This window comes from Heteronotia binoei, chromosome 1 (genome assembly GCF_032191835.1).
Source record: "Heteronotia binoei isolate CCM8104 ecotype False Entrance Well chromosome 1, APGP_CSIRO_Hbin_v1, whole genome shotgun sequence".
Classification (NCBI taxonomy): domain Eukaryota; kingdom Metazoa; phylum Chordata; class Lepidosauria; order Squamata; family Gekkonidae; genus Heteronotia; species Heteronotia binoei.
The window spans coordinates 138,888,021-138,900,868 of NC_083223.1; the positions used below are offsets into that span (position 1 = coordinate 138,888,021).

At 39.8% G+C, this 12,848-nt stretch overlaps 1 protein-coding gene across 1 annotated transcript in view; it reads right to left on the bottom strand.

Annotated features, from left to right (window-relative positions):
- Window positions 1–11,585, bottom strand: part of TMEM242 (transmembrane protein 242) — a 32,519-nt gene extending 20,934 nt beyond the window's left edge. The window contains exons 1-2 of the mRNA XM_060241302.1: window positions 11,357–11,585; window positions 6,576–6,676 (exon numbers count right to left, since the gene is read on the bottom strand). Of these exons, the coding sequence (XP_060097285.1) occupies window positions 6,576–6,676; window positions 11,357–11,501 (246 nt within the window). The 5' untranslated portion in view covers window positions 11,502–11,585. The remainder of the gene's footprint in view (window positions 1–6,575; window positions 6,677–11,356) is intronic.
- Between the last annotated feature and the right edge of the window lie 1,263 nt (window positions 11,586–12,848).

Sequence of the window (12,848 nt, forward strand, 5' to 3'; positions counted from 1 at the left end):
AAGTCAAAAGGTGGAGCAGAGTAAAATAAATGTTTATTTACAGAAAATACAAGTAAATCCCTTAACAGAAAACATGCAAAAAGTCTTAAATGAACCAACTGGAAAAATAGAAGTTGAAGCAGCAATAAATTCAATAAAATTGGGAAAAGCACCGGGTCCAGATCGCTTTACAGCAAATTTTTATTAAGTCCTCGCAGAGACATTAGTACCAAAACTACAAAAACTGATGCATATAATAAGAACTGAAGGGAAAGTGCCAAATACATGGAAGGAAGCAGTAATTTCATTGATACCGAAAGAAGATAGAGACATCACAAGTGTAAAAAATTATAGACCTATTTCATTACTCAATAACGACTATAATATATACTAGGATACTAGCAGAAAGACTCAAACAGCATTTGAATAATTTCATTAAAGACGAGCAAGAAGGGTTTCTTCCCAGGAGACAAATTAGAGACAATATTAGAACGGTTATAGACGTTGTTGAATATTATGAAAGCACCCTGAAAAGGAAGTGGCATTATTCTTTGCTGATGCAGAGAAGGCCTTTGATAATGTGAATTGGGACTTTATGTTTGCAGTGATGGAGAAATTGAGACTAGGGGAAAATTTTATAAGAATGGTCAAGGCGATATATACTGAACAACAAGCAACACTTTGTATAAATGCAGAATTGATGGAAAAAATGATAATCAGAAAAGGTACGAGACAAGGTTGTCCTCTATCTCCATTGATATTTATAATGACTTTAGAGATTTGCTTATGCAAATAAGATAAGATAAGGAGATAGAGGGACTGAAATTGAAAGGTTTTTCTTATAAATATAGAGCATTTGCTGATGATGTAATGTTTATGAAAATCCTATTTGTGTAATACCATTGCTGCTTCATAAGATACAAGAATATGGAGAGCTGGCAGGTTTTTATATAAATAAAGAAAAATCAAAAATTTTGTGTAAAAATATGACAAAGAATCAACAGGAAGAAGTACAACGGGTAGCTGAGTGTGAAGTTGTTTCAAAAGTAAAGTATCTGGGTGTGGAAATTACTATGAAAACTATAGATTTGTATAAAACCACTATGAGAAGCTTTGGTGCAAGACTGATGGAGATTTGTTAAAATAGAATAAACTAAACTTGTCTTTACTGGGCAGAATTTCTGCAATCAAAATGAATGTTCTACCAAGAATTGTTGTTATTTCAGACAATCCCAATTGTGAAGTATTACAAACAATTTAGTAAATGGCAAAGGAAGATCTCAGAATTTGTGTGGGCTGGAAAAAAACCAATAATTAAAATGAAAATGTTGACTAATGCAAAGGAAAGGGGAGGTTTCCAATTGCCTGATTTAAAGTTATACCACAATGCAGTATGCTTGGTGTGGATTAAAGAATGGATGGCATTATTAAATAGAAAACTACTGACATTAGAAGGTCATGGAAATATTTTTGATTGGCATGCTTATATGTATTATGGGAAAAATAAGATGGACGGTTTTTTTTCACATCACTATATAAGAAGAAACTTGTTGAATACATGGTTAAAATACAAAAGATATGGGGATGAGAGAAAACGGCTCTGGATTGTGCCAACGGAAGTAATAAAGTTATATTCAGACACCTCCAAAGTGAAGTCATTGTCATATAAACAATTGTTAAAGATGCATGGTGAGAAAGTTGAACTAAAATCGGTAGAAGAATTGGACTACAAATATAATTGGTTTCAAATGCAACAAATTAAGAGCTTGGTAAACAGGACATTAAAAATAAAGGTATAAGACAAGAACAAACAGAATTGGAAAGAATGCTGTTTGGTGATAATGACAAATTGATATCAAGAATTTATAAACTGTTATTGAAATAGTCTACGGAAGATGAAGTAGTTAAATCTCAAATGATAAATATAAACAAAGAAATACAAATGGAGTCATGGGAACACTTGTGGAAGAACTCTATGAAGATATCTACATGTTATAACATTAAAGAGAACTGTCTTAAAATGTTATATAGATAGTATATGACACCTAAGAAATTGATAAAAATGAGCAATCAGATGTCAGACAGATGTTGGAAATGTAAAAAGCATGAAGGTTCTTTTTACCACATGTGGTGGACATGTGAAAAGGCAAGACAAAATTGGCAAATGATTCAGAAAGAAATATCAAAAATTTTAGGTTATGATGTTAAGAGATCTCCAGACGTATTTTTGTTTGGATTACAAATGGAAAGTTTTCCGAAATCAGATAGAACTATTGTGTGGTATCTACTTTAAGCTGCAAGGATATTATATGCGCAGCTATGGAAGCAAAATAAAATAACAGAAAAATGGGACTGGATTTTAAAAGTTATGTCTTGGAGTTAAATGGACAAACTTACAAGAATCTTAAAGGACTATGGTTTGGAGAAGCTTAAAATGGATTGGGTTTAAAATTTCAAATATATGCTGAAAAATATTGGAAAGTAACGGGACATTTAGTGATGTTTGAAAACAATTGAATGGTTATAAATAAAAAAAGAAAAAATTGTTTTGTTTGTTTTTTACTGGATTAATAGTATCTTTTTCTTTTGAAAAAGGTTAAGAGATTAGAGTATAAGGTTTTTTAAGAGTTATTACCGTGTATTTTTAGCAATATAAGCAAACACCGGCGGGAGTCAGAAAAAGGGGGATGGAAGGGGTGAAAAGTAATGTATTGGTATTATTCTTGTATTAGTGCTTTCTTTGATTTTTTTTTCTTTATATAAATATTATTACAATACATTGCAATAATAAAAGTGATTTTGACAATGAAAGATAAGGGTTTGACAAGAGGTCTGAGGAGGCTCAGAGGTCCCTCAAGCAAGACAAAAGAAGTTATTGTTCTTAAGGAGAAGAGACTCATAATCTGACAGAGGAAGGCAGGCAGTTAGGAAAGCCTCTGGTCTACAAACACAGGGTTAAAGCATGCTAAGATTTGTGTGTCCAACCAGTAACAAGTTCAAGAGAAGGTATAAAGTACTCTAGTAATATCTGTATCAAGTATAACCAATGACATATCTATAACAGCAGCAAGTCAAAGTAAACCAAGGGAAAAAAACCTATATCTTTAGTGTTGTAAAAAGCAGTTCTGGATATATCTTTAAACCTCTCTCTAACAATCCTAACCTAAACTCACTTGTAAATGTAGTTTTCCATCCCCTGCCTGTTTGTTCTAATACAGGGGTGTCAAATATGCGGCCTGAAGACCGAATCAGGCCCTCGAAGGGCTCCTAGTAGGCCCCCAAGCAACTGGCTGACATCTGCTTCCTTCTCCCTGTCTCTTGCTTCCTTCTGCATAAGAGTTTGCTTTGCACGGCTTGCTTAATCGCACAGGAATTACAGAGCAAAACCTCTATTTTCGCCATTGGCTGAGGCTCCTCCCTCAGGGAGGAAGGCAGAGCTTGCTTTGCCAGGCTCTCAATCACACAGCACAGCTACTGAGCAAAAGCTCTCTTCCTTCTATTGGCTGAGGCTCCTCCCCATCTTCTTTGCCCAGTTCCCCAGATTCAATGGGAGAGATAAAAAGAAAGCACCTTTAAGACCAATGAGTGCTAACGTTTTAAGCATTTTTAAAGTTTTTAAAATATGTGTGTGTGTGTGTTTATCTCTGTCCTTTATGAAATTTTATATATCTGCTACCTAATCTTAAATACCTCTATGGGCACCGGGCGAGCATCGGAAGGCCACTATGGGCAGCTATGTCTATCCCAACTGAAGTGCACCCGCCGTATAAGACAACCCCCCCACTTGGAGGCATGTTTTTCAGGGCAAAAAAGTAGTCTTATACGCCAGCAAATACGGTAGGTACACACATTGCCTGGCCTGACAATGGCCTGGCCCAACCAGGTCTCATTTATGTCAGATCTGGCCCTTTTAACAAATAAGTTTGACACCCCTATCTAATATATTTGATTTCTGTGTGCCTAGGTGCCGATTTCTGAGGAAGAATTTATAAAGGCACAGATCTTTCTCAATCACAGTTTCTTATTTGGGGTGTAAGCCTACCAAGTATAAAACAGTAAGAAGGTGGGACAATGGTGTTACAATAAATGTTTATTTACTACATTAGAAAAGTGATATGCTATCTAAAGGAAGGCTACCCAGTTCGCAGATGGAGAACTGAAAATTCATAGGGAGGGCCTGTCCAGTACAGCTGCTGAACAAAGATCAAAGGGAAAAGGATTCTCACAACAACATCATAAGCCTGTGCCTACACTGGGCACTACAGGCATTCAGCAGCCACACATGCCTCTACCATAAGAACATAAGGGAAGCCATGTTGGATCAGGCCAATGGTCCATCCAGTCCAACACTCTGTGTCACACAGTGGCCAAAAAACCAGGCTCCATCAGGAGGTCCCTCAGTGGGGCCAGGACACTAGAAGCCTTCCTACTGTGCCCCCACAAGCACCAAGAATACAGAGCATCACTGCCCCAGACAGAGAATTCCAACAATACGATGTGGCTAATAGCCACTGATGGACCTCTGCTCCATATGTTTATCCAATCCCCACTTGAAGCTGTCTATGCTGGCAGCATAGCCATCCCTTAAAACAGGGGTGGGGAACCTTTTTTCTTCCAAGGGTCATTTGAATATTTATAACATCATTCGCAAGCCATACAAAATTATCAACTTAAAAAACAGTGCTCCACCAAGACAGAATAATTCAGGCCGGCAAAATTAAGGTAAATTATTGTTTTTTTATTTGAAGTCATTTTGGGAGAGCCTAATTTGGCATGCCCCCCCGACCCACTGCCCTAGGCAAATGCCTAGGTCCAGGGCTTTTTTGTAGAAAAAGCCCAGCAGGAACTCATTAGCATATTAGACTACATTTCCTAATATTAGCATATTAGGTTACACACTCATTAGCATATTAGGGCACACCATCTGGGATAATCAAGTGCAAAATGAACTGGTGGTAGCTGGCTCCCACCAGCCACCCCTCCCTCCCTTTATGTGGAAACTGCGGCTGCTCCGAGAGAGAGAGAGAAGTGGGGGGGGGGGGAATGGAAAGAAAGGGAAGGAAAGGGTAATAAATGGGGGGAATAAAGAGAAATAAAGAAATGTGGGGAAGAAATGGAAATAAAGAAATAAAGAAATGGAGGAAGAAAGGGTAATAAAGGAAAATAAAGAAAGGGGGAAAGAAAGAGAAATAAAGAAAGGGAGGAAGAAAGGGGAATAAAGGGAAACAAAGAAATGGGGGGGGGAGAGAAATAGAAAGGGAAATAAAGAAATGAGGGGAAAACTTACCTGAACTGTGACAGTGATTTTTCCAGGCCTTGCAGCAATTGTGGCTGGCCAGCCGGGGTCCAGAGAGGCTGTCGACTTGCATGGCTGGCCCCCACAATCCCTGCTGACCAGTTGGGGCCTCGGGAGGCCGCTGCATAGTGCAGCTGGGCCCCACGATCCTCACCAGCCAGGCCCCAGGGAGGTTGCCACGTGGGTTGGTTCGGCCCAGCAATCTCCAAGGGCCAGACCAAGTGATCTCGAGGGCCATAAACAGCCCTCAGGCCAGACGTTCCCCACCCCTGCCTTAAAACACCAGCTGCCAAGAGCATAAGGGCCCTCCTTTCCCCTCAGTCACTGCTCAGCAACTACAGCCACCACCCACCACCTCAACTCACTGGCTACATCTCCTGCTAAAGTGGAGGAATTAAAGATAAAATTGGTTCTATGGGTTGCCAACCTGGAAAGCCTCTGTAGATACAGTAAATCTGAGGGCTCAAAATAAGACTACAAGATCACCATATGGCTCCATAGATGATTCTGATGATACAACCGACCAGGATCTCCTGGAGTCCAGAGTGTATGTGGACTTGCCAGCCCTGTTAGTAGAAAGCCTGCTATAATCAAAGCTATACATGATATATTGCATCATTTACAATGCCTACCCTCAGAAGTCTGGTATTTCCTCCCATAACTTTGTCACATTAAAAAAGCCTTTAAGTCAACCTGGTTTACATATGGTCACTATTCGGTTTTAAGAGTTTATAAAATACAGATTTTAGCATGTTTAAATGAATCCAGATTGAATTTTAAGCTAGGTTATTTATAGGAACAGGCACTTTATTATAACTGAAAATTAAAAATAAGATCTGTTCAGGAGAAGAAAAAGGAGGAGGAGATTGGATTTATTCGAAGTCTCAGAGCAGCTTACAATCTCCTTCTCCCCCCACCCCACCCCACAACAGACACCCTGTGAGGTAGGTAGGGCTAAGAGAGCTCTCAAATAACTGCTCTTGGGAGAACAGCTCTGCGAGAAACTGTGACTAACCCAAGGTCACCCACCAGCTGTATATGGAAAATGGGAATCAAACCCAGTTCTCCCAGATTTGAGTCCATACACACCAAACGAAACTGGCTCTCTCATTTTATATATTAAAAAATTTAAATCAACCCTTGTCCTAACTATATTTTGCAACATGAACATAGTATAATCTATAAAAGAAAAAACAATTTCTTCATTTTTCAAGAAATGTTCTCTTACCATAAACCAGACAATAAAACCATTATGAAGCTAAATTTTAATGATGGTTGTAAGCAAGTTAAAAATACAAACCTTACTGAACCAGTTAGGATTTTTCTTTTTGGCCATGGCAAGTGTGGTACCAAAACCAGCTAGAATTCCTGCAGTAGCAACAGTAGAAAGAAAAACTCCACCTACCAAGACAGCAAGCGGAGGGAGAGAATAATTTAAAAATGAGATTCCCCTCCCCCTACAGTAAGAAATAAAATGCTTTTAAAAAACTCATTTGAAATGCAGAATTGTCAGTAGCTCCCAAGAGGAAAGGCGCAACTATCAATCTGCCAAAATATGTTACAATTCCTAAAAATCCCTAGTGGAACCCAAAATCTCTGGACAGCCATCTAGCCCAACTCACATAATGATTCAAAATGTGCTCAGGGTACGAATTACAAGCACACAGAGGTAGAGCACAGGATAAGGCTGATCCTGTAACACCTCAGAGTTGTCAAGGCAACTTGGCACTTTCATGTGCTTTGCAGAGTTGCTACACTCTGTCAGTTCCCTCTTCTGAAGAGAGCTGTAATCCTGCTTTTCACAGCATTAATTATGCCAAGCTGTCATTTGAACGTGCATTGGTATTTGAAGAGGCTATGTCACATCCAGCAGCTGGGTTTCTGGCTTTGTCCCTCTTGTGCCTGAGACACCCACTCTTCTAAATCCTAAAGGCATATCCACACAGCTCCTGTGTAGAGAACCAGACATTTTGAGTGCATCTAATTCCCCACAGCAGACACAGGAAAGATATCACTGTATTTGTTGACCTCCCACTGGCTCATATACCTGACAGGACCACTACAGATAAACACAGTCAGATTACCTTCTTTAAATACTGGGAAGTCTCTGAAGAAAATATGTCAAGTTTTTCTAAGGGCACTCCCTGCGCATTGGTTTACACTGTGAGAAGCTGCCATTATGACTGCTACACACAAGACAAAAGCAGAAACCCACTGCAAAAAATAAAGGTTACCCACCAATCTATACAATCACACATGCATGCATTGTGCACATGTACTGGCCAATTGCTGCAGATATATGCTTATTGCCCAGACAGGTTCACAGAGATTATTTATGTAAACTGCTTGTTTTTTAAATGTCATTTTTATCAGAGAGGAATTCCTCTTACATGTTAAATTTATATGTCCAATATCTTGCTTAGTCTAGAACAAAGTAGGACTCAAGTAGCACCTTTAAAACCAACCAAGTTTTACTCAGAATGTAAGCTTTTGCATGCATGCGTACTTCTTCAGACGAGGGAATGGGGTACAGTGAGCAGAAATACATATAGCTGGTATGTTAAGAGTGTAAACTGATACAAAGTTAGGATCAAATGGCAAAATAGTGTAATAAATTGGGAAACCATTTGGTCTGGATAGTATTTGCGTGGGAAACCAATAAACGGCAATAAAAGTTGCCTGTTAATTGCTCTTGCTACAAGTCTAGGTAGAACAAAAGGGCATGTATTTCCTAGTGTTCTACCTAGACTTGTAGCAAGAGCAATTAACAGGCAACTTTTATTACCGTTTATTGGTTTCCCACACAAATGCTATCCAGACCAAATGGTCTTCTAATTTATTACACTATTTTGCCATATGATCATAACTTTGTATCAGTTTAAACTCTTAACCCACCAGCTATATGTATTTCTGCTCATTGTACCTCATTCCCTCATCTGAAGAAGTAAGAACATAAGAGAAGCCATGCTGGATCAGGCCAATGGCCCATCCAGTCCAACACTCTGTGTTACACAGTGGCCAATATGTGTGTGTGTGTGTGTGTGTACATACACACATATACACACATATACATATACACACAAACACATATATATATATACATTCTGTGACTAATAGCCACTAATGGACCTCTGCTCCATATTTTTATCCAATCCCCTCTTAAAGCTGGCTATGCTTGTAGCTGCCACCACCTCCTGTGGCAGTGAATTCCACATGTTAATTATCCTTTGGGTGAAGAAGTACTTCCTTGTATCCGTTTTAACCTGACTGCTCAGCAATTTCATTGAATACCAATGAGTTCTTGTATGTGAGAAAGGGAGAAAAGTACTTCTTTCTCTACTTTCTCCATCCCATGCATAATCTTGTAAACCTATATCATGTCACCCCACAGTCAACGTTTCTTCAAGCTAAAGAGCCCCAAGCGTTTTAACCTTTCTTCATAGGGAAAGTGTTCCAAACCTTTAATCATTCTAGTTGCCCTTTTCTGCACTTTTTCAAGTGCTATAATATCCTTTTTGAGGTGCGGTGACCAGAATTGCACACAGTATTCCAAATGAGACCACACCATTGATTTATACAGGGGCATTATGATACTGGCTAATTTGTTTTCAGTTCCCTTCCTAATAATCCCCAGCATGGTGTTGGCCTTTTTTATTGCAATCGCACACTGTCTTGACATTTTCAGTGAGTTATCTACCACGACCCCAAGAGCTCTCTCTTGGTCAGTCTCTGCCAGTTCACAACCCATCAACTTGTATTTGTAGCTGGGATTCTTGGCCCCAATGTGCACTACTTTGCACTTGGCCACACTGAACTTCATCGGCCACAATGACGCCCACTCACCCAGCCTCAACAGATCCCTTTGGAGTGCCTCACAATCCTCTCTGGTTCTCACCACCCTGAACAATTTAGTGTCATCTGCAAACTTGGCCACTTCACTGCTTACTCCCAACTCCAGATCATTAATGAACAAGTTAAAGAGCATGGGACCCAGTACTGAGCCCTTCGGCACCCCACTGCTTACTGTCCTCCACTGTGAAGACTGCGTTTATATTCATTCTCTGCTTCCTATTAATTAGCCAGTTTTTGATCCACAAGAGGACCTGTCCTTTTACTCCATGACTCTCGAGCTTACTAAGGAGCCTTTGATGAGGAACTTTATCAAAAGCTTTCTGGAAGTCAAGGTAAACAATATCTATCGGGTCTCCTTTGTCCACATGTTTGTTCACCCCCTCAAAAAACTGTAACAGGTTAGTGAGGCAAGATCTTCCCTTACAGAACCCATGCTGAGTCTTCCTCAATAACTTGTGTTCATCAATGTGCCTACTCATTCTGTCCTTGATAATGCTTTCTACCAACTTTCCCGGTATTGAAGTCAGACTGACTGGCCTGTAATTTCCCAGATCTCCTCTGGAGCCCTTTTTAAAGATGGGAGTGACATTTGCTACCTTCCAGTCCTCAGGAACGGAGGTAGATTTCAATGAAAGATTACATATTTTTTTCAGGAGATCTACAAGTCCAACATGGAGTTCTTTCAGAACTCCTGGATATATGCCATCTGGACCTGGTGACTTATTAGTTTTTAATTCGTCAATCAGTTGTAGGACCTCCTCTCTTCTCACCTCAATTTGACTCAGGTCTTTCAATACCCCTTCCAAAATTAGTGGTTCTGGAGCTGGCAAACACTTCTCATCTTCCACAGTGAAGACTGAGGCAAAAAAATGCATTCAGCTTCTCAGCCATTTCCCTATCCTCCTTCAGTAATCCTTTTACCCCTTTTACACGAAAGCTTACATTCTGAATAAAAGTTTGTTGGTCTTAAAGGTACTACTTGACTCCTACTTTGTTCTACTGCTTCAGACCAACACAGCTGCCTACTTGGATCTTGCTTAGTCTAGGTTGAAGTTTCATCACTCGTTCAACCATTATAAGTATTAGCAAAACTAGGAGTAATAGCAATCTCCCTATTGTAAAAGGTCTCTGTACATACTTGACTAAATTTTAATGTTCTATAACCCATATTTAATGTTATATAACCCTGTATTTCTTGGCTGTCTGAGCCTTCTGTTTACATTTTTTCTTCATAACGTCATGCAATATATATAAATCTCCCTTGCAAGAAACTACTTTTGTGCATCTGACAAAGTGAACTTTAACGCACCATTTACTCTACAATCAGGACTTGTTTAAACTGTCAAGACTTGTTTAAACTGTCAAGACTCCCATTTATGTTAGGTGTAAGTGGCTTAACCCTCTTCTGTTTATTTTTCTGATACAAATGTTCTGCCCAATCAATTTTCTTGAATCTGGCAGCGTGACCAAATAGATATTTTCTCACTTGGATATGAATGAGTTTGGCTGCGATCACACACACTAAATAATGCACTTCCAAACTGGATTTATCTAGTTCACACAGTAAAATCCAGTTGAAAAGTGCATTGAAAGTGGACTGAAAGTGCATTACTTATTGTGTGTGATCTCAGCCTTACTGGTGGATTAGGACCCAGGAACTATACTTTTCCCCCCGATAAGTACAGGGTATAGATGTATTTATCCTAACTACAGCAGTGAAAAAACCTGAAACTGCTAACTTCACGACTTAGAACTTCACATCTTTACTTCAAGGCCTATTCTTTCTTTAAAAAAAAAAAAAAAACCTTCTCAATCCCAACAATAGAGGCGCTCCCTTCCGGCTAGTGAAGACGTTTGCAGAGTGCATTCACTCTTTCGGTCATAAACTAGCAAAAAGAAACAAACATTCCTGCAAACTGTTCCAACGCCTCCATACATAAGTAGCCATACTCCTCTTCAGTTCCGAATTTATTTATTTATTTTAATGTGAGGGCTCAACTCTAGAAATGCGAGAATCAACAACAAAGAACAGCCCACAGCACAACGCGCTATTACCTCACCACTAAGCAGTTGCAATTTGCATCCTACTCACACACACACGAAAATTGAAAATAGGGTTCCTAAATGAAGGGGCGGATGGGCTACGCATCCGTAGTCAAGGAGCCTCAGAAACCTCTCGGGTTTTTTTAGAAACTCCCCTCCCCTCAAAGTCAGGATGGGACTCGGAACCTTTAATTAAGAAGAGCTGCTGCTGCCGCCGCGCTTCCTCCTGGGCTGTGGCAGCTTTAGGATTCCCCCAAAGCTGAGGCGTCCCTGCATTGGGGCTTCCCTGAATGGCATCACTGCTGTTTGCCTGGGAGAGAATCGACCCCATGCTCCCAATAAAGAGAGCCTCAGGGTGGAAAGCTCGCGCGAGTGGGAAAGGAAAGGAACTCTCTCCTCCCACCCGGATGGAAATACAAAGGAAAGCGGATTCACTCCTTGTGCTGCCGAGATTAGGCTCCGCTTCAGTGAGGGAAACTCGCCAAGCTCAGACCACCTTCTGCCTATTGCTTATGTGCGTTTATGAAAATTGTTTTCATCACGTTCAGACCCAGAAAGAACCCGATCGCGGTTACTGTATAGAGTGGTAGCCTGGTTGAGCTGACGTCCGGAAGGATGTGCGTAAGCTCAAACTGCTCCTTTCCTTACTTTGAGTAAGTTTGAACTCGGAAGAAAAACCCGTACAGAATCGGATCATGAGATTGTCTCTGCATATGATACGCTTTAGTTCCCATAAACATTAAAAATAACAGCGTGGGGAGGGGGTTTGCAAAGCAGCTTTTTTTTTAAACAAATTATCGTACACATTCATAGCACTTTCCTCGGCTTTGTAATGTGAATGAATCAAACATATTTATAGGTATGTTTAATTAAATATTGTTTGTGTGTGGGGGGGGGTTATACAGTGATAAACAAAAGACTACAACTTTCCCCCTCACTCCGTTTTGGAAGTGGGGTACCAGCAAGCAAAAAAGTTTTAAAGCAATGATAGATACTGAGCAGCTGGCAGATTAAGAACAATCCTAAACAGGTCTGCTTTGAATTCTACTAAAGTCTATTCAATGGGGCTTACTCCCAGGAAAGTCATTTTAGGATTGCACTGTTAAAGAGGACTCCAACTTTCCTGTCTTCAGAAAACTCTAGATATCTAGTTTCCCCAGCCACTTCTCTCCCAACTGGAAATTTTCAGTCACAAGAAGGCTTTTTCCTTTGCTTCTGCCAGATACTGATGGCTTAAATTTTTATATGTACATATTGCAAAGCATATTGCAGCAAAAGTTTAATAATTTTATCATTTTATTTAACATGTATTTCCCTTTGAATTATAAGCTAATTTATGTGTGGGAGTTAAGTTTTATGTTTTCTCTCACCCCCTGTGGTGGTCAGGAATTTTGCTAAGACTTGTGCTGGTCTATGTATTAATAAAGACTTTAGCAGAGGAATACAATGGCTTTACAATTCAATAAGCATTTCTTTATTTGGTACATTTTTATCCTGCCCTTCCTCCGTGGGATAGCATCAGGGCTAGTACCAGGCTTTTTTGTGCCCTAGGCAAGGCTACTTGTGTGGGCATGCACCCCTACCCCCCGCTAACCAATTTCCAAAAATTTTCTGGAGGAACCCCTTTTGTTTAGCTTGGTCCTTAACTGTTCCTGCCTTTTGTTTGCAGAACTGAGCT